The sequence below is a fragment of the Aphelocoma coerulescens genome, chromosome 1A, assembly GCF_041296385.1.
Source record: "Aphelocoma coerulescens isolate FSJ_1873_10779 chromosome 1A, UR_Acoe_1.0, whole genome shotgun sequence".
NCBI classification, from domain to species: domain Eukaryota; kingdom Metazoa; phylum Chordata; class Aves; order Passeriformes; family Corvidae; genus Aphelocoma; species Aphelocoma coerulescens.
Window position 1 is genome coordinate 3,197,069 of NC_091014.1, and position 26,899 is coordinate 3,223,967.

Genomic DNA, 26,899 nt, shown 5'->3' on the forward strand with positions numbered 1-26,899 from the left:
GGGAATGGATCATTCTCACCTGCTTCCATCCTGCTTTCTGCACCACTGCTCACATCTCAGTTATCTCCACCACGGTGTTGTTTTTTGCCCCCCTTCCAACTTCTCTCCACCAACTGTGCTGGCTCTGGAGGAGATAAAGCACTGCCTGACACATTTCTGTGTCTGCAGCTCTCCTCCTGCATGGCTGGGCTTCTCACACCTACCTGCTGGGAAGAGCAGACGTGGGAACAGCTTTGCTGGCTGCTTGGCTTGAGCCACATGATCCTGCTCCGAGCCCTCCGAGGCGGGATGTTGATGTGAGACAGGGAATATCCTTTGTGTTGAGGCAGGAAAAGCCTTGACCTAATGTTTCAGGGGCTGCTGGTTGAACTGGCTGAACTGACACCCAGGTGTCGTTCAGGTGTTCAGCTTGTCCTCCCTCAAACCTCTGTGCTGAAACTCTCAGCCACGCTTGATCCTTCATTATCCCTCCCAACCTAAACCATTCCATGACTCTTTGTTTCTATCTCCTCACCTGGCTGGGGTGATGGGGTGGATTTGGGGTAGTTGGATGTTTCTTTGGGCAGCAGTAGCCTCTTCCTGTCTCACACACCTCTGGTCTTATTTCAAGCAATACCTTCACACACTGTCTGAAGGGAATTTTTTGCATCCAAAGAACCTCCTGGACGTGTCCTGGATGTGCTGGGGGCTTCCAGCAGGTGAGAGATGATGTTGCAGGAGCTCCTGAGGATCTCATCAGGGCAGCCCTTGACTCCTGGCCCTTTCCCTCCTTCCTTTCCCACAGTTTGGAAACACCAGGGAGCAGGCAGTGCTGCGTGAGCTCCCCGTGCTTGCGCTGCTGTTTTCCATTGATAATTCACCCCGGGATCAGCGTTCAGAATTAATTCCATTAAAGGGGCCTCATCAGTCACTTATGAGGAAGGGAAGGTTGAAAAGGGCTGTACACAGGGAACATCTCTTTGTGTGCTGAGGATGGAGCTGTTTCTAGCTGGGTGCTGTTCTTGGGGTGTCTCCTGGTCTGTGGTGGGGGACTGGGCATCTCCTGGGATGGGGAGGGCATCAAACTTAGGGGCTTGTGTCTTGATGTAGCAGCAGAGCCTGACCAAACACTGAGCTGTGCTTTTGGTATGATTTGTGATGTTTCTGGGTCAAATCAAAACCGCTTTGTTGGGGCAGTGCAGGGATTCCTCCTGGGGGTGCACAAAGGTATCTGTCTCTGGAACCCCCACTGCAGCCCTTCTAACTTTCATAAGAGCCCCAAATTTTATTTGTTTTCTTCTCCAGGAATGTAATGAAAATGCTTTTTCTGCTTTTCTCACAGCACTGTATCCTGCTGCTCACAGACTAACTTTCTGTCTCTGTCCTCATTTGCATCCTGCCCTTCAGACCCTTTGTCCTCTGTCCAAAGCCGGCGATGATCATCACAAGAGCTCTTCTCTCTCTTCTTCCACATCCACATTGAGTCTGTAAGAGTCCTATAACCAGGAAGAGACTTTTCCAGCTGAGGATTTGGGCTCATACCATTGATCAGCTGGAAATATGGATCTTTGGCTTTCCAGACTTATAGTGGCTAGCAGTCTTTCTCCTGGAGTGAGCTGGGAAGGGAAGGAACTGCCCTGCTTCTGCACTTGGGTGAGGTTGGATTTTTGGAATTTGGGAAATTTGCCTGACAGTGCAAAGGTGATGTAAAAAAGGTGATTAATCCACCCCTGATGTCCTTGGGAGCTGGGTAAACACTCCTGGTAAGTCAAAGTCCACCAAATGTCAAGAGGATTGTGTCACCTCCTGGGCAAAGCTACCTGTGAAAATGATTTCTGGGTGATTTTTGCCTCAAAGTGCCTTTCTTCCTTTTATTGTGGCTGGTTGAGGTTCTCTAATCACCAACACAGCTCCATGCCATCTCCAGGATAATGAGGATGGAGCACCTTGCTGTGCCCAGCTCAGGGTGGCAGCTGCTGGTGCTCCACATTTCCTAGAAGTGACTTGACAGGGAGCTGTTCCCAGACTCTGTCCTTTTCCTTCCTTATATCTGAGTAAAAACATAATTTTGACAGGCCAGTGATGCAGAAAATAACTTGCTGCTCTCCAACTGTTGCATCCCTTGACCCCAATTAGAATGTGGTGCATGTAGAAGTGTCAGCTTCTTGCTTTCTCTCCGTTCCCCATCTCCCTGACCAAAATTCCCATTACAAAGATGACACCTGAGTGCTTCACAGGGCAGGAAGCGCCACTGACCGAAGAGAGAATCAGAGTGGATGTGAAGTCCAGCTCCTCTGGGGGATTTCTGCCCTTGGTTTCTGGACAAGGAGCAGGAAAGCTGTCAGGAAGGAGCAAAGGTGGCGGTGCTGATGGTTGGACTGGATGATCTTAGAGCTCTTTTCCAACTGTAATGATTTTATGATTGAATGAGATATTCCAACCTATGGGAATATTTCCCCTTTACTTGTCTATACAGGGGTGAACCCGTAGGATTGGTTTATGCATTGAAATGTAAAGTTTCAAGGCCTAAACCTTGAAGTTGTGGCTGCCCCATCCCTGGAAGTGCTCAAGGCCAGGATGGATGGGACTCTGAGCAACCTGGGACAGTGGAAGGTGTCCCTGCCCATGGCAGGGGTGGAACTGGATGACCTTGAAGGTCCCTTCCAACCCATGGTTGATTCCATGATAAATCTCTGTATTCCTTGCAGACTTCCAGCTTGGTATTAGAACTTTTCTTTTCAACAGTTGATGCCCTAAGGACTGTGGAGGATGAGTAATAGTGTCCACGGAAGGGGTGTGAGGTAGCCTGTGGGATGTTTCAGTGGGACTCAGGACCATCCAAAACTCCTTGTGTTCTTTTACCACCCCATGACCGTGCCCTTCATGTTGAGGACCCATTGGCAGCTCTCTCACGTGCAGTGTCCTGTTCCCCTGCAAGCTTGACGTGAACTCTGAGGCCAAGAGAGCAGAAAGCAGGCCTGGATTGGTGCCTGAGCCGTGTCTGACTTCTCCTCCCACAGCTCTGAGTGTTGAGTTGTTGGGATTGGACATCGGGCGCGTTTCAAATCGCGGCTGCCTCGCGCTCCGTGAGGCACAACCTCTCCTCAGGTTATCCGTGTGTGTGATTCAAGGGGGTGGCAGGAGGGCAGAGTTCCAGGCTGTGACTCATTCAGTCTTTTCCCACTGCTGCTGTAATTCAAGTGGAAATCTCAGAAGATGGTAAAACCTTCAGGCATGTGAAAGATGCCAGGATTTAAGTGCATATGAATGAAATCCAGGGCTCATTTTTGAACTTGGAAAAACAGGGTAGGCTTGCTGCGATCTCATTGCCTCTGCCTGCTGTCAGGGAGTGACAGAACAAGGGGGAATGGCTTTAAACTGGGAGAAGAGAAGAAGGCTTAAATCAGATATCAGGAAAAAAAAAATCATTGAGAGTTGTGGTGAGGCCCTGGCATGGGTTTCTCAGAGAAGCTGTGGATGCCCCATCCCAGGAAGTGTCCAAGGCCAGGCTGGACTGGGCCCCAAGGCACCTGGGATAGTGGAAGGTGTCCCTGACCATGGCAGGGGGTGGAAATAGGTGATCTCTAAGGTCCCTTCCAACCCAAACCAGCCTGTGATTCTGTGATCTTAATGGTTGGACTTGATGATCTTAAATGACTTTTCCAACCTAAATGATTCTATGATTCTGTGCTTTTATCATGGTAAAGCTCAGGACCAGCACAGGGACACAGCTGAGCACACAGAGCTCCATGGTCCATCAAAGCTCCTGCCCTCCATGTGGGATTTCCCTCCCTGCTGGGTGCCCTGGGACCTCCTGTAATCCCTGAGGATGGTCCTGGCCATGATTTTCCCTCCCTATCAGGCCTTTTAGGATTCATCAGCATGCGCTGTGCTCTCTGGACACCACTGCTGGATTCCTTTGTGCTCTCTCTGACATTCCCTGTGGCCTTATTAGGCACATACCGAGTTGAAGGTGAAACATCCTCCTGCCATGAGGTGATGGAGCTCACTGCAAGGGTCAGTGCATCCAGACTTGCCTTGATCCTGCTCCTGAAATTGAGTTTCTATTCAGATTGGTCATCCTGGCCTTCCCTGCAGCGTAGGGCACAGGGAGGGTCCATCCCCCAAGCCTGGGTGTTGGCTGTCCCTCACAGGTCCTTGTTTGGAGGCAAGGGAAGAGTTCCAGGAATCCCTCAGTGCTGCAGGAAGCAATATCCTGCTGGCTGGAAACTCTGTGAAGAAAATCCAAGCTGTGATCAGAAAGCTGTTACCTCAGTATTTGGATTTGAAATAACTGGAGGTATAACTCATGCCAAAAAAAAAAAACCAACCCCAAACACCTTTTTTTTTGGCCCTGTAAGAGTTCTTTTGTCCATTAAACAACAGCAACAGCCACCACCGCACTTTCCAAAGCTACTGAATGAACAGAGCCCTCTCTTTCCTTTGTTCTTGCTGTGTGAGGAGCAGGTGATGCGGAGGTGTTTTAGAGTCTCAGCTCCGAGGAGGTCTTTAATCTGAAGGAATCGTGTAATCTGTGAGTGACAGGAGTAATTGTGACACTGATTGAGCTGTGGTGGCTCCACTCAGAAGACTTTTGTCTCTGCTCTTGGGATGAGTGGCAGATAAAAGATCTGCTTCCTAATTCGTGCCATGAGAGAAGGAGAAATGATACGGGAGGGAAGAAGTGAGCCCTCTGAACAGATCAATCTCTTCATTCATTTTCTTCTGCACTCTGTATTGGGATGATGAAGGCCGTTCCTCTTGGAAGGACCATTCCAGCTGAGGAATGATGATGGCCTGGAGAAGGTTCAGAAACTCCCACTTTTTCTGACCGTCTTCCCCAGAGATCATAACCTGATACAGAGGGAGAAGAGCTGCTCTGGCCAACGCTGCTGTCAACAAACCCCTGCCTTGGCTCCCTGGCTGGAGGGCTCAGAACGAGGTGAAAAATTGTAGTAATGTTTATTTTAGAGAAGATAAGATTTAAGCTGAATGTATTATGGTGTTTTGGCTGACAGCTATCAGGGATTTTTTTTCCCCTAAAATAACAATCTCCAGCTTCATTTTAACCTGAAAAATGTTGGTGGTTGACAATGGTTTGAAAAAGGATTTCTGGATGAAAACCTAATGAATAGCTCAAAAGTTGATTAAAAAGGAGGGGAGATGCTAAGTCAAAGTTTTCTAGCTAGAAATAGTGATTTATTATCCAGCTATCTTTGCAAATGGCAAAATAACTAATTAGATACAATTCATCATCAGAACTGGTGTAAGATGGAAGGTTTTATGAACAATTCATAGTCTCAAATTCTGATTTAAATGTAGCATAGTGTGTATTGAGAGTTAGTCAAACGCACTGAGGCGCTGGGAAAGGCTTAATAAGATTCTAAAATTTTGACCCCCTGTAGATTTTTTTTTCTGATGAAGGATTTGAAAAGGGCGTTTTGGAATGATGTTTTATATGGTAGTAGTCTTTTCCCATAAAACATCAGCCGTAATAATTATTTTTATGCAGATCCTGAGGCACAGAGATTAAATGACTTTCTCAAGGTCAGACAGTGAGTCAGAGGCAGAGCCAGGGAATGAAGGAGAGTTTTGATTCAGAGGCTATGGCACGTTCTGAGGTAGCCCTCACTCAGATCTCCAGGGCTGGATGCACTCAATCTTTCTGGGCCTGATGTCCCAGCATCTCCTATCCCAGTCCAGGAGGATTTCAATCCTGGAAGTGGATAATCCCCAACCATTTTTGGTTTATCTTTAGAACCAACACAACCTTCATGTAGCTGTTGATGAGCACATTGCCCTTGGTAGCTGAACTCCCAGGGGATCGTTGTGATGATGAATGGCTTCTTCAGTGGCCTCTCAGTGCTTAAAGGGGACTTTTAAGGAAGGGGAGAGTGATATTTTTCCATGGGCAGATGAGGGTAGGACAGAGGAGAATAGTTTGGATTAGATGTTAGGAAGAAATTCCTTATTCAGAGGGTGGTGAGATCCTGGAACAGGTTTCTCAGAGAAGTTGTGGATGTCCCATCCCTGGAAGCGTTCAAGACCACGTTGGACAGGGCTTGGAGCAAACTGGGATGGTGGAAGATGTCCCTGCCCACGGCAGGGGTTGGAACTGGATGACATTTTAGGTCCCTTCCAACCCAAACCATTCTGGGATTCTTATCTGGCTGTGTTGTCACTCAATATCCAAGGTGGAAGTTGTGGGAAGAGGAATCAGGCAGAGGCTTTCCTGCATGGCTTTCTACTGATAAAAGACCTGTCCTTAATTTCAAATCCCTGCTGGATGATACTCAAAGCCTTCCCTGGGATCATCTGAAGATTGGAAATCGTGCAGCCTTGAAGAGCTGTGACACTGCTGCCTGTGGACGTGTGTCGTGGTGAATCTTGCATTGCTGCTGCTGCTGCTGGCCAGTGCTGGGGAGGGATTTGCATTCTGGCCTTTTTCACAAATCTCTCTGTTCAGCCAAGTTCAGCTGCACCAGCTCCCAGGGGACACATGAACTGATGAACTGTAGTAGTTGTTCGCTCGCTCAGTGAAGTCGAGTAAGTCAACTGCATTCCTCTCTGGACATTGTTTGTGTCTCCAGATATCTCCTCGTGAATTATTAGCTATGCAAAAGACTTATTGCCAAGATACTGGGCTTAGTTTAGTCTCCTGGTCACTGCAGGTTTCTTTCCAAATCTGTTCTGTTCTAAGTGGCTCGAATGATGCTCTCCTGACGTTTCCCCCGGGCCTCTCCCCTGCAGTCTGGTGGTTCTTGCTGTCAGGAAGTTATCCCTCATACTCAGGCTACTTCTTATCAGTCTGTCACTTTTTCAACTCATTGGGCTAATAGTTTTCCCAGTACAAGAGCTGTCTCTCCGTGTCCCTTTGCCCTGGTCTCCCTAAGGGAGCCTCTTCTTGCACTAAAAGAGGGTCAGACTTGATGACTTTGCAGGATTTTTCTGCCCTCGTGCTCTGGCTTCTTGGAGTCTCAAAGATTCTGGATCTGACCTGTATTGAACTCTGGCAGAGTGTTTAAAAGAATAGATTTTATAAAACAGAATCATGGAATCATTTAGGTTGGAAAAAAACTTCTAAGATCATCAAGTCCAATCATTCCCTCAGCATGCCAAGGCCACCATTAAACAGTGTCCCCAAGTGCCACATCTACACAGCTTTTAAATCCCTCCAGGGATGGGGACTCCACCCCTGCCCTGGCCACCCTGTTCCTGGGCTTGACAACCCTTTCCACGAAAAATCTTTTCCTAATATCCAACCTCAACCTTCCCTGGTGCAACGTGAGGCCATTTCCTCAAGTAAGGAATGAAGATATTGGAGTTCATAAATCCCAGGTGTTTAGACATTCTCATAAATGTGAGAATTGATGAGAATGGTATCCATCAAGGGGTGAAATGGTCTTTTCTGTCCTGGATGCATGTTATTTTTGGGACATAAGGAAAAGCATAAGTTATTCCAGCACCGAAATGTTGTTTCTCAGATTTGCAGAAGGGTTTTCTAAGAATGTGAAGAAACAGGGAAGAGAAGGCAGGAAAAAAACCAACGCAAGAAAGACCATTTTTGATCCTCATCCAAGGAACCAGGAAAAAGCTGAAGGCCCTTTCTCTTCAGAGATTCAATTCAGGGCTGGGACACCACTGAAATCTTCCAGACACCCCATCCATTTAAGGCTCATCAAGGCAGCTATTCCATCTTGGCTCCAGATGTGCACAGATGTTGAGCGGAGCTTTGCCCTGCCGTGCACCATCATTTGGCACCAGCAGCACTCTCCTGCATCCCCAGTCTCCTCTCTGGAGGACACCTCAGCAGCCAGGCAGCTGGACTGGAGAGGAGAGCAGCAGTGCTCAGTGCTGATTAAGCACTAATGTAATTAATAGCCTCTTACCGTCCTTACATTACCAACAACGTCAGCGTGTCAGTGACTATTTACAATAAAACTTACACAAATGTCATTTTGCTACACTGAGCACTTCATATTTTGCAATTCTCTGCCACAGTAATAAAATCAGTCAGCCAGTCGGAAGGGAAACACACCCAGGAGATATCATTATTAATGGCACTGGGCCAGGCTTTCCATGAGCTGTGTGGGAGGCAGAGGAACAGAGAGGAGCTCATTCCTGCACTGAGATGCCCTCAGGTCTCTGCATGGGATCACTTTGAATCCAGCTGAGTGAGGGCTCAGTTATCCAGTCAGCAAAGTTTGGAAGGTTTGTCAATTATCTTCTCGTAGTTAACATCAACCCAGTGTGTTATCCAGGGCTCTGCACAATTTGGTTTTAAAGGTCTCAGATAATTTCACTTGTCTTGAATTGATTGTTTCCTGCAGTAAAAGATCTTTCCTTGTGCTTCTGGCTTAACAACCTGAACCCTGGACATCCAAAGGCCTTTTTCCTCATGAGCTGGGGATTCTGCCCTGATACTGAATGAAGGTGGCTTTGATGCTCTGGTGCTTTGTTTTAAAGTCCTAAATTAGTAGTCAGATTGGATCTTGGCATCCCTAATTGGTCATTTGCAGGGAGAGTTGATCTCTGGCATTGTAGTTCGGGTTCATTTTGGCCTTGCAGCACTTAGAGGGCTTAAAAAAAAAAAGGAAGAAAGGGACTTTGTCCACAGGCAAAGGGTGAGAGGGCAAGGAGGAACAGTTTCAAACTAAGAGGAGAGGTTGAGATCAGTTGTTAAGAAGGAATTCTTCCCTGGGAAGGATGGGAGGCCCTGGTGCCAGGTGACCCAGAGAAGCTGTGGCTGCCCCATCCCTGGGAGTGTCCCAGGCCAGGTTGGATGGGGCTTGGAGCAACCTGGGATAGTGGAAGGGTCCCTGCCCATGGCAGGGGGTTGGAATGAGATGATCTTTGAAGTTCCTTCCAACCCAAACCATTCTGGGATTCTATGATTCATGGGGGTGCGAAGACACTTAATTACTGAAGGTGCCCAATCCTCATTGCTTTAAGGCAGAATATGCTGAAATATCCTAAAAACCTTCAGTGAGGATGCAGCTCCCAGTGACATCACTGCAAAAATTCCTGCTGATTTCCCCAGAAGCTGCACAGATCCTGAATGGACTTTTTATATCCTGTTTTCTTCTCTGATAAGAAGAAAGATGTCAAAGTGCCACCTTTCCATGGGGTGTTCTGTTGGCATTGATCTTCCAGAAAGACCCAGCTTTCCAAAACTGGGATCAAATCACTTCCTGCTGCTGTCCCTCTATTTTCCTCTGCAAGATCCTAAACCCCTCTATGCAAGTTTGACACATCAGGGTCCAGGAATATTTGTGAAGCTGTCTGAGAACCATTAATATGGGTCTCTGTGCCAGCAAAGAATGTGACAACATTTAAAGATCTTTTGCTGTGGTTTCATATCTAACAGCAGCCATGGCAAATTCACATTTGTCTGTTAAAAAGAAAAAAAAAAAACCATGTGGGAAAAAGAAAAAAATCCCAGCACTTGATGGATAAAATCGTGCATTGCCAGCCTGGAGCGTTGGAGGTCTGGGTGGGGTAAAAATGCACGTGCCAATCTGACACACGGCAAACATTGAAATCAGTGGAATGACATGAAATGTAGAGGTGAATTTGCCCCCTCTACCCCCACTTTTCACTGCCACATTCTGATTCCAAGGCAAAATGTTACAAACCGTGTGCAGAACAGGGAAATGGGGAGCCTGTGTCAACGAACACAGGTGCCTGAGCTCCTGCAAGCTCTTGAGTTCTTGCAGAAGAACTGATGAGCAGAAGTGGCTGCAGCGAGAAATCTCAAAGGGTTCAAATCAAGCAGAAGTGTCAGTCAAGTAGCCCGACAATGCTGGGAAATCAGTGCTGAATTCTCCGGGAAGAGCGTGCAGGGAAAATGATGCCATTTGTTTGCAATTCTAATACAATGAATCAACAGATCACTTGCAAAATGCTCCTAATGAAAATGTGCATAATGGATGGGCACAAGCAGAGGCTGTGAGGAGAGGGGGGATCTGGAGCCAGGCTTTGCTGCTGAAATTTGAAAGTGGTTTGGTCGAGCTCAAATGGATCTGATGTATCCATAAAGTTAAGTCCTGGGAGAACCTGGAAGTGAAAGGTCTCAGTTTTTGCCAGGGAAAAGGAGGTTTTGGTGAAGGAGGAGTTGTTATGGAGTGGTCAAGTGTTTGGTAAAAACAGCAAATGTGGAAGCAAGGGATAAAGTTTGAATGGATTAAAAATCACCTGAACACTGAGACAGGTCTCCTAACAGATGTTATTCCTCAGTTTTCTTTTCCTGCTGAGAAATCCTGCTTTTAACACTGTTTGATTTTTGTTGTTGTTGGGTTTTGGTGGGTTCTTCTTGGGGGTGGAGGGAGGAATTTCCATGGAAATTGGATAGACATCAATTATTTGTTGTCTTTTGCACTAAGAACAAGGGACTTTTGCAGGGAATGAGTCACTTTAGGATGAAAATGATGGAAAGCTTTAATTATTTTCAAATTATTATTTTTTTCAGTAATACCAAGGAGAAGCAAAACTGAGATCCTCCTCCCAGTCAGAACAAAGCAATTAGGCTGCTGTAGGAAAACAGGAGATGTAGGATGACCTGTTGGGGGTCTGAATAAAACTTCTGAGCCAGGTGACCTCAAGGATTACTTAAAGTTTTTGCTCTTTTTGGGAATTGTTCTGTGGACAAGGAACAAGCTGGTTCTGAGGGCTACTGGTGATCTGGCTTCTGCTTCTCCTGGAGTCTCACCTATCCAGGCAGGGATGGAAATCTCTCAAAAACTGCTGCAATATAACGTCAATCCTCAAGGGAGGATACAAGGATTTCCCTATGCATAGAAAGGTGCTCGGATCCGTGGTGAGAGCCAGGCTGGAAGCAGCAGTGCAATAGGACAGAATTCCTGCTGTGCAGTCCATTTGTCCCACAAATTGTGTGTGAAAAATACCAGATTACATCCACGGAAAAAAAATGCCAGGGCTGGGATGCTGGAATGCTGTACCGTGACACATCTGCTCGTGTTGACTTCAGATCCAGAAGGATCCATTGCTTCCTCCCTTAAAGGACCACTGGGTAGCAGAACAACAAATTCCTTGTAGGATTGGCCCAGATCCATCTGTATTTTTCTTTCTTCCACCGTGCAAATATGTGTATTGTGACATTAAATATAGGCTGGGATGATGGGAATACTTTGCTTCTTTGGCATGGGGAAGCTCCATCGAAGAAGGGCAGGAAATTGGGTTCCCTGACCCTTCTTCCCTCCCTGGGATGATGCCTAAAAGATCAGGACTAATTTGTGTCAGGGCAGTTTTCTGCTAATTATATTTTTTTAAATGTAGATTTTTTTCTCTTTCCTCTTTATTAGAGTTTTTCCCCTCTGTCTCCTTCTCCCACTGCTTTCTGCTTCTTCCATTTTCTCTTTTCCTTAATGCTTTCCTAAAGCAAAATAAGATGAACTTATGGTGATGCCATGAAGATTTTTGCCTTTTCCTTTATACCCCTGTTATACCTTTTTACAACTTCTGTATTCCTAGTGCTTTTTGCCTATATTCTTGGACTTGTTTGTCAAGCTAAGAGACAAAAGCATTTTAGTAGCCAGGGATCAGTGTGCCCCAGAGCCCAAGGTCCTCTCCAGAACACATTCTGTAAACCAAGATAGAACCATCCAGGGGAAGGTTCCTTGGGGAGGGGGGCTCACTTGAGCCTCTCATTGGGGAATCTTTGATAGATATGCTAATTAGTAAAACCTATAATGTTATACCCAATGTTGGGGAGGGGGTCAGGTTGAGACAGAAGACAAAGAGAGAGATAGACTGGGCGGGGTGCATCTCAATGCACATGACCTGGATGTGTACACCTAAGGATCCTTAAAATAAATCCCAAGGTAAAATCCCTTTTCCCCTTCTAACCATGTATGACTCTTGATTTTAAGACCAGGAAAAGGCATCAATGGTAAAACACAGTTTTTATTGTCTACACTGAAATTTGTGCTATTCTAGGTGATCTTTTTTCATCGGGACTGAGAGAGATTAAATAAGAAGTAGAGTTGTCTTTCATCATCACAGAGGTGCTCTAAATGCTGCCTGTCAAGGTCAATTTTAGGGTTTGTCCACCTCAATGTGTATCCAAAAAATGAGCAGCACCCTGAGGAAGAGTGTGAAGATGGACCAGGTTCATTTTCCTGGCTTCCAGTAGCATGGGTGTTGTAAGGAATAGTTCTGAGGGATTTTTTAAAAAAAGTCATTGGGATTTGCCTCAATTTTTCATGAGAGGCAGCTGAGGTCTCTCAGCATCTTTTGGAGCATGGAGGTGGCTGCTGTCTCCTGGGAAGATGGAACTGCTCTCTTCCTTTCTTTTCTCCATGCTTTAGCATGGATGATGCTTTTATGAGCCCTGGGAACATAAAAGAGACCTGCTGGCTCAGAGAGGAGGAAAGCAGAGGGGAAAGAGTGACTTTAGGGCTGTTTGGAGGGAAACTGGAAAGGGAGGACTGTGCTTTTAATTAATTGTTTCCATCACTCATGTTTCGGAGAGCACCAGCAAAACAGAGGGGCTGAACTGGATTCATTGCTGGCTCTTTTCAAGGTAAAAAAGCCCTTGACTATTTCATGGCTTTGTATGAAGGGTAAATGCTACGCTGAGCTATTTGACAGCAGGACCTGGCTGTTGTTATCACCTCTTGTCCTCCTTCTACTTTAAATTTACATTTTTATTTAAAGCTATTTTCTCTCCTCCCAGTAGATGGGAAACCTAGAGTTATCTCCAAGGTTATCACTGGCTCTCCTCCCAAGGTCTGTAGCACAGGTAATTGGGGGAAAGTCAAGCAACAGGGAGAACGTGAAGGAAGCTCTGAGCAGGCAACAAACAGCCTCGGATTTACGTGGGAGTAGAGTCCAATAACCATGAGATGGAGCCTTCCTTGCCTTTGGAGCAAATAAGGAAAGCTCCCTCTTAAGTCAAATCTTTTTGCTCATTCAGAAAAAGAAAACCATATTAGCCCTGGGAGAAAGGGACAGCCCAGGCTGTGGTTAAAGCTCCACATGTGAGGAGGACACAAGAGAAGGAAGAGCTGCAGATAACTTCTCTCCTATCAGCACTTGAGGGAAATTCATTGCTGATGTCTCAGCTTGGCTCTAGATTTGGAGGGGTAAAGTCTGTCCTATCACAGACCTGCTGTGAGCCGGCAGCTCCCTCCTGTCTAGGTGACATGGCAGGTGAATAATCTCTTTCAAACACTTGCTTTTATTCATTGGGATTGAAGCTTCCTTTTGAAACATCAAATCCGACGATGGAATTATGGGTGGTGTACACAGGAGAAATCATCTTTTCTGTCGCTGCTGAATTCTTCAGAACGGGGAGGAAAAAAAAAGGGGCTCCCAGGAGCAGTTCAACTTTTGTGGAGGCTTGATAAAACCATCCCTGCTTCTTGTTGGTTTTCATTTTCTTTTAATGCTCTGTAATAAAGGGAAAGGATTTCCAGGGGCTGTTTCTGGCTGAGGTTCTGCTGGGGATGGCTTTGTGCTCTTTGTGCCTGTCCCCCTCTCCTCTGGTGATCCATGTGGCTCTTGCCTTCAAGCCTCCTTCTTTTTAAATTTTTTTTTTCCTAAGGAGAGATTTTTTTTTTCCTTCTGCAGAGATAAACATGATGACTTTTTCATGAGCATGGAAAAGCTCAGAAGCCCTTGCAAAGCCCCAGCTCTTGTTTGATTTGTCCTTTGCACAAACAAGGGACAGTTCATAACTGTCCATGGAGGAGAGATTTGATTGATTCTATCAGCAGCATTTCAGGGAGTTGTGGTGGATTTGGGTTTTATTTTATTTGGGTTTTTTTAAGTGGAAGTATATAAAGGAGAATGACTGATCTCATTCTCCCAGAACTGTTACATTAAACTTGTCTTCCACAGGTGCAACTGTTTTCCGATTCACTCGACGACATCTCATCTTTAAGGGAAATTATTTTCCTCCACCATAGTATAAATTACATGTCAGGTTGTTTTTAGGTAGTTCCAGGCTGGTTAGTTCAGAGACAGCACTGCAAAAAGGAGGCAAATTGGGTTTTATTGGGGGACAACTTCCTTTGTATCCCAAGTTGGCTGTTGTGTATCGTAATGGAATTTCCGATGCGGAGTCGAGTGTGCGTGGTTTGACAGGCCTGGACAAATGTGATGTCCCACCAGGATCCAAGGCAGCTTTTCTGTATTATTTACTCTTATTTACTTATTTATTCTATTTTGAAGTGGAGGTGGCTCTTACTCAACATAAAAAACCGCACTGTGCTGTGTGATAATGGAGGATTTATTCCATAACAACATCCCTGTCATTTGTGTGCTGCACAAGGCATTTCCAGAAATACTTCCCCCTCTCACTCTCCTCAGTTCTTTTTCCTCTTTATGAGGCTGGAATAACCCTTGGAAGAGGGTTTACTCTGGATCTGACTGTGCTCCCACCTTGCATGTGACAGCAAAATTTGTTCTTGGGAGCAGAGGAGACGACATGAGAGGATTGTGTGAGGTCTCAGGCCTTCACTTGGATAACAGGGCTGAGATCCAGAGCCAGGGCTTGGACACCAGGAGGTGGGAAGGGCAGAGGAGGGTGACAGAGAATAGGAGGTCACTCGTCCATACCTTGCCAGTGGAGGTTCAAGGCTGAGAGAGCAGAAAAAGGGGCACATGTTTGTCATGAAGGATTCATGGGTCCAGAGGGGAAAACATCTCTCTGCCCATTTCCACCACGTGGTTTCCTTCAAGGGGAAAGCAGGAAAAATCCTAAAACTGATCTGCCGTGGCCTTAGGTCTCTTTCTGCCCAATCTGGGTCCAGCTAAAAAGAGTGTCTGGTTGGTAGCTGTATTTTGGGTCCTCTGTTTTTCATTTCCCAGTGCTGGCAACACAGGTGGCCATGAAGACTTGAAAAATCCATCAGTTCTGCAATAGCACTGACAAGTAGATGTAGGCAGGGTTCAGATTTCAGCCCCTGGACACAAACCTGTAAAAAGCCTGAGAATTAAATACTTCAGGGTGATAAGGAACTTACAGCTTGTAGGCAACGGCAGCTTTTAAATAATAATTTATGTCTGTGCTTCTACTCCTGTATTTTTTATCCTTTTAGTTGGTGTTTCCCTCTGAGCATCAGTGTCTTACTGGGGATGGAATGAAACCCGAGCTCAAAGGCAGACAGAAAACTGGAGATAGAGTATTACTCACCCCTGTTTTACAACTGACTGAATTTGGGAATTCATCTGCGTGACTGTAGGACACCAAATATTTCCTCTGAGTGCCTGAAATCTCCATTTCTCACCAGCTGACAAAAATCAAGCAGAACCTGTATTCTCCACCTGGGAGGCCAGAAGGTTTCCAATAAAGTCTGTGGTGTAGGGAAATGAGGGATGCAGAATCTTCCACGGCTGGGTGTGGGATCCAGTTAACAACCCACTGGACAAGCTGTTCTGATTTCAGGGTTTTCTCTGTGCTGTAGCCACCAAATTGCTTCAAAACCTTGGCCAAATCCCTTGACCTGGTGTTTAGCTTCATCTTTTTAGAAAATGAGGCAGTTCTGTTAACATGCACATGACAAAGAGGGAATGTTGACCTCTCTGGGATGGAATAGGAAGTCTGTACTGAAGGCATGGATTTCTGACATTGACTAACAATATTTTGGGGTTTTTTGCTTGCTTTTGGCTTGGGTTTTTGTTTGTTTTGTTTTTTTTTTTTTCCCCTCATGAATGTGCTAGTCTAACCTCTGAGATGTAATCTAACCCAGTAACCCCAAACTTTGTAGCCATGCCTGTACTCTGAGAAATGCTGGAGTGGTTATGCATGAACATTAATTAATCCCCAGAATGTTGGGTGTCAGGGTGTTGGGGGACAGTAATTCTCTTCTGCTGCTTGCCCGGTGCATGAAACTGTAGAAAAACCTCACACCACTTAGAATCCTGTGCATTTTTTTTTGCTTGCTCCCAGGAATTCCTATTTAGATGGAGGTTTTCTCAGTCAGGGACCACTTCCAGCAGTGTGCAGTGCCTGGCACAATGGGACCCTGCTCTTGGTGGTGACCTCGAAATGCTGCCATAATAATAATAATAGTCTGTGGCTTTTGGCACATCACCTATTAATCACAGCAGCTGTCAGGCAAAGCATTAGATGGGAATAGCTCCCTGCAAGAAAAAACAAATACAACAACACCCTGTGGCTTGTGGAGCTTGAATCCACACTCTGGAGGGTGCCAGGGAAGGAAGGAAGGGCTAAGCCGTGACATTTCACTCTGATTTGTTAACCTTGGCTGGTGTTCAGCTGCTCAGTGCTCAGCCGAGGGGGTCCCCAGAGACATCCAGTGCTTGAAATATTTACAGTGAGCTCAAGCTGGAGTGAAGGTGCACAGAGGCATCAGGGGCAGAGCTCGCCATGGGGAGGAGGCATTCCTGGGATGGCTCATGTGCTGCTCTTGCATTTAATGCCTGCCGTGGATTTTGCTCCCCCAAATTTTGTTTTGTGCAGACCTTGAGCAGCTGGGATGCCCTGAGGCAGGAGCTTCATGGTTTGACAGGTGTTGTGCAAAGAATTTTTTTGCTTCAGGTTCATGGGGTGATCCCTGCTGGAAAAAGCAGGGAGCATTATCAGGTGCTTACCTCAATCCCATGAAATTTGGTGGTCTCATGCCACAGACTGCTTGTTTCCATGCTCTGTCGTAGGCAGAAAAGCAGGTAAATGTGTTCAAAATTCGCTCTCCAGAGTCATTCCCTGAAAATTGCTGCGCATTTATGCTTGAAAAATTCCCTGGTGCTAAACTGGTCCATCTGCAGAAAGCAAACTGGTCCATTAGAACATCTGCAGAGAGCAAACCCAAACAAAACAAGATTACTGTCAATTTGTGTTTATTTGAATTACTGGATAAGTCCTAGTCATGGATCAGGGCTAAACATGTACAAATAATTGATTTTAGGTTCAGTGGCTCAAAGCAAAAACACATGGAAAATCTTCTGGTTGACCTAAACCACTCTTTTTTTCCAGTTTTCTGTTAAAATGAAGGCATTAAAAAAAGCAGCAAGAGGACACACTGCTTTAACACAGGGCCCTGTTAAATATTTGAAGCTTCATGAAATATTTTCCTCCTCACTTTGATACTTTCTAATTTTTGTCATTTAAAAAAATCGACTAAAAATTCCTTCTGAAAGAAAATATCAACATCTTCAGTGCTGCAGTTTTACAAAGAAACTTCTCAAAGCTGTTGAGAACTATTTTGCTGTGGTAATGCTTGCCCTGTGTTGATTTGTGATAAGTCAACATCTCTGTCCAGTTTTAACTCAGACCCCAATGTGACAGATGCTGTTTAAAGAGTGAGCATGAAGATTTTTAGCTGAGGTTTGTGACACTTTCTGCTCGAGGGATTTTTTTGCAGAGACCGAGGGCGTTAGGGAGTTTTGATCAGTTGGGTTAAATTTGCGCTGTGAAATCCTGGGGGAATTGAGGTGAACTTGGACTGGGAGTTGATTTGAATCCTCTAACCCAGACCTGCTGTTCTGGAGTTGAACCAGGGCTCAATTTCATAATTTTCTTCTTGGACTCCTTGGAAATGACACTGTTACAAACATGGAAGCTGCTGTGAGGTGTCACCTTGGGATTTGGCACCTTGCAGGCTCCAGGCAGGAAAAAACAAAGTGTGCTTGAACCAGACCAGTGGGAATAACCAAATCCAAGATTCCCTATGTCCGCTGTTGAGGTTTGAGCTGTTCCCCTCCTCCATGTGCCACCTCCATGAACACAGTGTGTCCCTGTGTCCTCCACCACAGCAGCTCCCTCTGGAACTCCTGCCTCCACCCTGGTTTGTTCCCTACAGGCAGCACTGGCACCTGAAGGCTTTTGGGGTAGCTTTACAAACCACCAAGGGCTAAACTTGCTGGTTGAGGAGGCTGTGAAGCTGCTTGGGTTGAGATTTTCCAGGAGGAGAAGTGAAAATAAGGATGGTTGCAGAGGTGTGTGCGCCTGGAGCATCCCTGGCACCCCATTCCTGCCATGGGGTTGGAATCAGGGCAGTTTGGCTCCAGCCACCAAAGCCCCATGGAAAAAACAATCAGCATCATTTCCCAGAGGTATTCCCTGCCCCTGGGAATGTGTGGTGGCCCCACCCATCCTGGTGCAGATACTTGGGAAGGGAGTGCAGACCCCAGCAGAGTTTATTGGTAAATGCTACCACTGATTAAAACAGGCTTGAGCTGCTGTAGGAACAAGAGGTTGCCATGGAAACAGTCTCTTGATGTGTCCAGGTTTTGAAACCACTTTTCCCTCCTCTCTCGCCCTCAATGCTTCTTCTTTTTTCTGCTGTTGTTTTGTTGGAGATTTGCTCTCCTGGGGTGAGGTGGTGCGGGTGGTGAGGGGCTCTGGAGACCAGGAAGGTACCGAGAGGAGCTGCTCATCCCAGGGAGGGCTGTGTGGGTGGGAGACCTTTTCCACTTGTAGGGATCCTACAAATTGGGGTCTGGATGGACCCTGGAGGGTCACAGTGTTGTGGGAGCAGGGGAGAATATCCCAGGGATACCCTGCTCCCAAAGGCACCCAGTTGGGATGCTCTGAGCCTCCAAAAAGGTCTCTGAACCACTGGGGTCCTCTCCTGGCACATTCATCTCAGTAATGACTCTTCTCCATCAACTCACTCCTCTTGGGAATGGTGGCAGTGATGGGAAGCCACCCTTTGAACAATGGGAAATCAAGCCAGTGCCATAAGGAGTGGTTCTGAGAGACAAAAGAGGACCCCCCCTCCTCCTTCCCCACCCCTGTCTGGGCTCCCTACCTTGGGAGAGGAGCTTTCATTTCGCTCAAGTGGATGAAAAGCAGCCCCTCCTCGGTGGGGGTGTCATTATGCAGCTGTGGTGAAGGGCCATTGAGGACCCCTGCAAAGCTTTGAGGAGAATTTTCGTTGTAGATCATTCAGCCCTCCTTTCAGACTTGGCATTTTTCCTTTTACCAACCTCCTGCTTTGTTTTTTGTTTTTTTAGAAGAAAACACAGAAGCATCTGCATAAACACAGGCTCCTCCCTGTGTGTTGCTGCTTTTGTCCCTTCCCTGGGAATTCCTGTGTCTCTTTCCAAGTCCATCCTAAGCTCTTCAAACTCTGCATGAAACTCCTTCTGGCAGGATTTATTGATGATATGACACTGTACTGTTACATATTATTTCACTATACTGTATGCAGGAGTTATTTCAGTGTTTTACTGCATCCAGGGCAGGCCTGGGAAACCCTAAACTTGGGGTGGCTTTTCAGTCCTGTTCTAAAAGTTCCAAGATTTTCCTCTACAATTCCCTGGAGGGTGGAGCCAGGTGGGGGTTGGGCTGTGCTCCCAGGGAACAAGGGACAGGACAAGAGGAAAAGACCTCAAGTTGTGCCAGGGGAGGTTTAGTTTGGATATGAGGGAAAATTTCTTCACTGAAGGGGTTGTTGAGCTCTGGGAAGTGCTGGAATCACCATCCCTGGAGGGATTTAAAAGCCATGTGGATGTGGCACTTGGGGATGTGGGTCAGTGGTGGCCTTGGCAGTGCTGGGGGAACAGTTTGACTTGATGATCTTGGAGGGCTTTTCCAACCTAAATGATAGCAGGAGTTATGAAATCTGAGGTAACCTTCCCTGGACTTGTTAAAATATATGGAAACTCTGGTAATTTTATTCAGCAGCGCATCATTGTCCAGACTTCCTCACCAACACTGGTCATCTCCCAGTCAGGACACTGCAATCCCTGACTATTTGTGGTTTATTTTATGTATTTATGGTTGAGAGCCACATCCTCAGGTAACACAGACCCAACCTAAGTGAGCTGTGAGGTCTCCCTGGGGCTTCATGGAATCCCACAATGATTTGGAAGGGACCTTAAAGACCATTAAGTCCCAGCCCCCTGCCATGGGCAAGGACACCTCCAGCAGAACCTTCTGCAAGCTCCTCTGAGCCATTGCAACATCCAGGTGTCTCCCTGCCTTGGATCTGAGCTGCTCTCCAAAGGTGCCTTCTCCCTCTCATTGCCTGGTGCAGCAGCAGTGATTGGTTTCCTAAACTGCCTTAAACTTCTGTGATGGGAATCCAGGTCTGAACACTCCCTGTGATGATGGATCTCAGAGCAGTTGATTTGGAAGTGTTTGCATCATTTATCTGTGTAATTCCCCAATCCTGGCCTGCGCTGACTTACGTTAAATGACAAAATGTGTATTTTTGGACAAGGATCCAAAGCAAGGATCTTGCTTTGCTTGCCCAGCAAGAGCTGATGATAAGGTAGGAAACACCCAGCAGCTAAAATTGGAGAAGAAACCTCCAAAAAGCCCAACCCTTTTGCTCCAAGCTTGTAGGAACTCCTGTACATCCACATGTTGTGTGTTATTTTTCAGATTTTCAAATTGCAAGCCCTCCATAAAAGCTTGGACAATTTCTTACTTTCATGGCATCTTAAAAGGGACCAGAGAAGCCCTGGAGTCCTTCTGCAGGAACGTCTCAATCAAAGGTGTCATGAAAGGAGTTTAATTTCAAAAGCTCTGAATTACACCTCGACCAGGAAGGACGTGGTGATGGTGGAATTGCTGAGCTCAGGAGGTTAAAGAATGAAGGGGAATTCACAGTTAACATCTGTGACAAACTGAGTCAGGATGAGAGAGCCTCCATCCTCAGAGCAGCTATCAAAGGCATTTCCCAGTTCCCGTGCTTTTGGGAGATTTTTAATTACTCTGATGTTCATTAAGAGTCACTTAGGGCCAAAGAAGTGGATGCTTAAATTCGAAGATGCTTTCTTTGCTCCCAGAAATAACGGCTGAGCAGCAAATCAGCCCCAGCGTGGCAAGGAGGATGCAGTGAGCTCAGAGCTGCTCTGAAGCCAGATCAAATATCAGTTCACATAGCAGCCCCTGCCTCCATCTGCATGAGGATGATGACAGGAGAATTGCTTTGACATCCTCGGAAGAAAAGCATCCAAGACAGTGCTCTCCTGTGAAAACCTCTCCTTTCCTGGCATTCTATTCCTTGGTAGCTCCAATGCCAGAGGTGGCAGGTGGTGAACCTGTTGTGTGGGGAGGGGTGAGGGAATCGGAGAAGGGGAATTAGGCAGGTGTGTAGCAAGGCAAACAGCAGCCATTCAGCGCTGGCATTCCTGGTGTCACCTCCCAGCCACCTGGAGGAACCCGGACTCTGGTGTCAGGGCAGGTAATTGGGAAAAAGAACTGGAACAATGAGCAGCCTGGGCCACACAGGTGAAATGCCAAGCAGGACTTGGGTGGGAGGGGAGCTCAGGTGTGTAACCTGGGTTAGCTACAGCCACACAACCAGATTTCCTTGGAGCAAAATGTCTTTGGAGGAATGTGGTTGGTGGGGAGCGCCCGGAGGGATGGGGGTTGGGATGGTGCTTGTAATATGGGCACAGCTTTGTCCCAGTGTGTGGAGCTGCCCTTGGTGTCTCGCTGGCAGTTCACGATCGTCCTGCTGGCACATCAGAGCCTGGCTTAGCTGGGGAATATTGCATAAGCCTCACTGGGGACCTCGAGAGCAGATTAATTCCTTGAGCATCTTCCTTCTTGCTGCCGGTGAAGTCTGCTGCTCTGATGAGATCCAGGGAGACAACTGGGCAGGGCTGAAACCTCCCCAGACAGATAAGGCATGGGAGGGAGGAAGAAAGATATCCCTTCCTCCCAAACCCAACTGGCTTTTGGGGAGAAACCCTTTCTTGTGGCAGCTTGCAGTGTCCAACTGCAGAAGGCACCTCTCTCCAGGTACCACGGTGATGACGATGGTGATGATGACACAGTCAAGTTAAGGCAAAGACAGAGTGTGATTAAGTCCCTCTCCCTCCCTCAGGCAGAGCTCAGACGGGGAAAATGCTTTGGATGCGGTGGCCTGTAATTATGTAATTCTTCCTCGTTATCTTTTCTAATTGTTCTCAGTGCTGTTTCCTAAACTGATTGGAAACAATGGCAGATGGGGGTGAAGTGGGAGGCAGACGTGAGCATGGCAGGCTGCCAGCGTAGTACAACGCTCTCCAGGAAGGGAGAGAGGAAAGGAAAGGAAAAAGAGAAGAAAAAAATATCCACAGTGGAAACTTGGATGCCAGGACCTGAATCGAGGGGACACCTGAACCACTGCCAGGCTGGGAGGTGCTGCCTGGGGATGGCTCATTCAGGCTCATGCATATGCGGTTTTCTGTGTTACGTTCAAGAAATTCCAAGCCTTCCCCCACCCCTGGCACACCTCTGTTCCACCCAGAGCTTTGCTCTTTTCCTTTTTCCCCAGCTCTCCAATGACGCAGGTGGAACTCTCACTGGGAGGGACTTTGCTGGGAGGATCTGTGGTCTTCTCCCTCTGGCACTGAGTTGTTTGTTTGCTTGTGTGTGGGAGAAATAAAAGAAAAAAGAGGGAAATTTGGCTTGTTGCATTTGGGGGTGAGTGCGGGGTAGAAGGAGGGGCCTGGAGGGGGGGAGGTATTGCAGTGAGATTTCTTTCAATTTGGCCCAGGTTTCAGGGGAACCGCGGGGTGCAGCTCCCCAGGAGCTCATTGCTGTCATGTCGACTCCTGTTCTCTGCTGCTCATCCCCCACGGCCCTCTGCTCATGTGGGTGAGGGTTTTTGTGGGGGGATGTGCATCCCAGAGGTGTTTGGGGATCCAGCAGAGCCCCTTCTCTTCTCTCACTGCCACTCCTCTTTTGCAGCACGGTGGGGAGGGGGAGCTCGCACTGCTGCTGTAGGTTTTGTGTAGAAGGCCAGAACAAGCCCGGGTGGAATGTCTGAGCACCAGTTTCCCTTAGCAGGGGGAAATGTCTGTGGGGTGATGTGGCATCACCACTCCTGCGACGAGGGCTCGCTTATGGGATGGGAGCTGCCCCTACAAAAACAGACCCTGTTCATCCATATGGGATCAGCATCAGGCTCTGGAGGAAGCTCTGAGCCACCCCTGGATGCTGGTGCTGACTTACCTTCCTCATCCCAGTCTCTGGGTGTTTAATTTCTATCTCAGCCCCCGTGTTCTGACAGCACTGGGAGCTGGGTGGGCTGCTGAGGGGGGAAAACAGGATTTATCAGAGCTGCCCTCTCCTTCTCCAAAGCCAGAGCTGCTCTGCTGTTTTTCCATCGCTGCTGACATCTCCCTGTGCCTTCAGGCTGCTGCTGCCAGCACTGGCCCAGCTGGCCCAGCCTCTCTGGCTTCTCTGCACAGCTCTCTGGGATGGAGAGGAGAAATCCTGCCTGAGGTTTGTCCTCGGTGTTGGATTGGAGGTTTCCTTACTGCTGTGGGGTGAGTGGGGCTGGGGAGATGGGGTTGAAAGGAGCAGGAGCTGGAGGCTGCAGGTGGGGTGCTTCTGCTCTGGCTTGTGTTGGGATTTGAAGGGTTTGAGCTAAGGTCATCTCCAGCCACCCCTGGGCTGGAGTGGAAGAGAAATGACCAGCAGGCAAACAGATGAATCCCAGCTCCCAGCACGGCTCCCTGGGTGCCACTGGCCAGATGGGCAGCGCCAGCAGTTCCTCCTGTGGTCTGGACAGCAGATTTGTTTTTGCATGAACTTGAAGAGGGCAACTCAGTCTTGTCAAAGGCTGAAGAAACTCCCTTTGCTGTGTCCTGACTGTGTGCTGGGCTTGCTCAGTGCTGACAGGCACACAGGTTGATAGTTGGCAGGTATTTTGCCCAGCAGTGCTTCTTGTTGCTGGCTGCATAAATACGTGAGCTTCTTCCTTTAGGTCAGCAGACTTTTTGCCTCAGAAGTTCCCGTGATGATACAGCACAGGGAAAAACCCAGTTCCTTCTATCAGCTTTGTATTTGGACACTTTAAATTCAATTTTTCCTCCTGGGTTTGTCCTTTTTTTTGTGTTATGAGGCAGAAAGAACAAAAGATCCCTCTATCATTTTCTAATATACCTTTATCATCCCTCTTCACATTCACCTGCTCCCTGAAATGCGCAGTCTGAGAGCTCCTGCAAATCCCTCTTCACGAGCCAAGGTTTGCTGTGGCCTTGATCAGCCTTGCCACAGCTCCCTGGACTGTATTTAGGACAGATCAGTGCCTTTTGGGATGGGTGGCAATTCCCTGTGCTGTGGCATATCTGTGGAACTTGGGACAGGATGTCCTGTCTCAGACAAACAGGGGAGACCCACCAACACTGGATTGCAGAAGAGCATCCTCAAGGAAGTTATTGGGGGATGTTCTACCAGAGAACATGATGCTGAGGGAGGTTTTTTCCACACCAACCTCTAAGGCAGGACCTCAGCAATAGCTGGCACTGGGAGGTAGGGTCTGGATAGGGATGAGGACTTTGGAAGGAGCTGGTGTGAATGGGGAGGATATCTCATCTCCTTCCCAGGTGCAAACCTTCCCTCTGGAAGAGGGAAAGATTCTCCCTCCAATTCCAGGATGTATTCATTTATAAATTTGTGTGTGTGAGGTGTGTATTTGCATCACTTTCACCACACATTTGCATTGCTTTCTTCTCTCTTTTTGCAGAATACAATCCCAGGACTGTCTGTCGGGAAATACAATCAGAGCAACTCATGTTATTTCAGTGTGTTTCACGTAGTTGTTTTTACTCTATTATTAGTCTTTTTCTTTTTTTCCCCCCCTTTCTCTTCCTTTCTTTCCCAGACTAGAACAAATACAGTGAGACTGGCAGAAAATTGGCAAGCTTCAGCAATCCAGAGGCAGTGATTTTTTTCTAAGTATCTTAATGGAGTCTGTATTTTTCTGTTGTTTTCTCAGCCTGCAGGTTGTTTAAGTATTTTAAAAAACTGAGACAATTCAACAAGTCCTCTCCCTTCCTCCTCTTACCAACCCCTTTTAGAAAGTCCATAAACCTACAAGAACTCTTCTGAGTTAGCCATATTTCAGAAGCCTGCTGAATTGGTCACAGGCATTAATGAAGGAGGTGGAATTATCCTCCAGGCTAAGTCTTGGATAAAAATATTTACACAGAAACCAGACTCACCTGCATCAGCACCCATGTATAGGCACCCTTGCAGCATTCCTGCTGCCCCTCCATGTTTTTTTTCCCTGGGATATTCTGTTTTCCAGTTAAATCTCCACCAGGTCCCTGCTCCCTGCAGACCTTGTTTCCTTCTGCACAAGAGCAGCAGCACCAAAGCTGTTTTCTCCTCCTAGATTCAAGTTGTGCCAGGGGAGGTTTAGGTTGGATATTTGGGAAAATTTCTTCACCCAAAGGGTTGTGAAGCACTGGAACAGGCTGTCCAGGGCAGTGGTGGAGTCCCCATTCCTGGAGGGAATGGGGATGTGGGTTAGGGGTGGCCTTGGCAATGCTGGGTGCATAGTCAGACTTGATGGATTTAGAGGGTTTTTCCAACCCAAGTGAATTTGTGATTGATTTTTACTGGATCCATTGTCTGTGAGGGAGTGCTCAGGTGATGAGGTGATCTCTGGATCCACACCCCTCCTGTCATGGTCTCGGGTTTCCCGATTTGAGCCATTCAGTGGAACTTCTGGGTGCTGCAGAAAGTGGTTGTGAGATGATTCTTGTTCCTTCTCTGCTTCAGTGCAACACAGGGAGGCTGTGGAGGATGTGGGGAGTGGGTCCTTGATTGTGGGAACAATCAGTGTCTTGACTTCTGGTCATAAAAGAATCCAGAGAAATTTCCTTCAGAGCTGAGCTGGGAAATCCCGGCCTCTCTCTTCCAGCCAAGTTCCTCAGTAGGACCTTGCTTGGTTCTGTTTACCTGAATTCCCCAGCTACCTGTGGACTTGCAACTCATTTTACCCAGTACAAAATCCTAAGCTGTTGTTTTTTCTTTTTTTCAGGAGCAATGTTTTTATTTGCTTGCAGTTTTTAATGCCTTTCTCTTAGGGGAGTCTGCGTCAATACACAATTTTTTTGGTGATGAATAAGCTTTGCTGGCTCAGTTTATCCTTGTGAAAGATTTTAACAACCTGCCAAACACTCCCTACTTTGCTTTTGTGGCTCCAGTCTGATTTATTGTGGTCCTACAACCCCCATAGGTTGCTCTTAACCCCATCCTGCAAATCCATATGGGGAGTCCTTAGCCAGTAGCAATTCCCATTTTCTGTGTCTCTCCTACTATGGCACTGAAACTGCTGGAAAATAGGTTTCAACCCTCAAAATGAGCATTCAGATCTGTCTGTAGGTGTAAGATAATGAGGCAAAAGATTCACCAGGGGCTGTCATTTACTCCTGCTCCTCACTGGGCCTCCTGATGATCCAAAATCCAGGGCAGAGGATGAGGCTTTTGTTGGGATGAGCTTCCTGATGCTCATCTCGTCTCACAGAAGTGCCTTAAGCATTAAGGTATGGACTTGTATAAACAACACAGAGCTCAAAGGGAAATCCTTCATGTGATGGAGATCTAGTGAATGACTAATTTGATTTAAAACGAGGCCTCAGAGCCATCCTTCAAGAGGCTCTGTGCCGAAATTTCCGAGGAGCCTGGATTTTTGTCTCTAACTGCTCTGCACAGGTCGATACTGCCATGAGCTCTACAGGAGAGGGCTGAGCTGTGTCCAGGCTGTGGGATGCTAAGCACTAACACAAAATGATAGATTATTCAAGACTGTCAAGTTCTCTTTGGCCTACAGAGCAGGGGTGCAGGGTATCCATCTTTTTGGATCCTCCTGGGACAACAACCCTGAATCAACCTGAAACAATCCTCAACCGCTGGGTTGAGGATCTCCTGAAGCACAGCCCAAATGGGCCATGACACTGCTGGTGCTATAAAAATGTTGCCAAGGTCCATCACAGTCCCTGTCCTTTCATCTGCTCTTCCAGACCCATATTAAACTCTGACACAAAGGTCAGGAACCCCTAAGCCTTCCTTGTTTTGCCACTTAAAATCCTCTGTTTTGGGTGCAGCTCATTGGGAAGCCCACTCTGACCCACGAGGCAGAAATGCTGCAGTGAAAATCCCAATATGAAGTTGAATTCCTGGAGTTTGTTTTCCAAGTTTGAAAGTGACAACTTACTGGCCTTGAAGATTTTTCACCAGCGCCGGAATAATCCGGAG

The 26,899-nt window shown here is 47.0% G+C and overlaps 1 protein-coding gene across 6 annotated transcripts in view; it reads left to right on the plus strand.

Annotated features, from left to right (window-relative positions):
- Positions 1-26,899, plus strand: part of PLXNA4 (plexin A4) — a 394,209-nt gene that overhangs the window by 45,554 nt on the left and 321,756 nt on the right. Inside the window, exons 3-4 of one of the 6 annotated variants that reach the window (XM_069034294.1) lie at positions 13,632-13,645; positions 22,653-22,670. The exons of 4 other annotated variants lie outside the window; for them this stretch is intronic. In XM_069034294.1, coding sequence (XP_068890395.1) covers positions 13,632-13,645; positions 22,653-22,670 — 32 coding nt within the window. The remainder of the gene's footprint in view (positions 1-13,631; positions 13,646-22,652; positions 22,671-26,899) is intronic. One more of the 6 variants, XM_069034280.1, reaches the window with a different exon arrangement.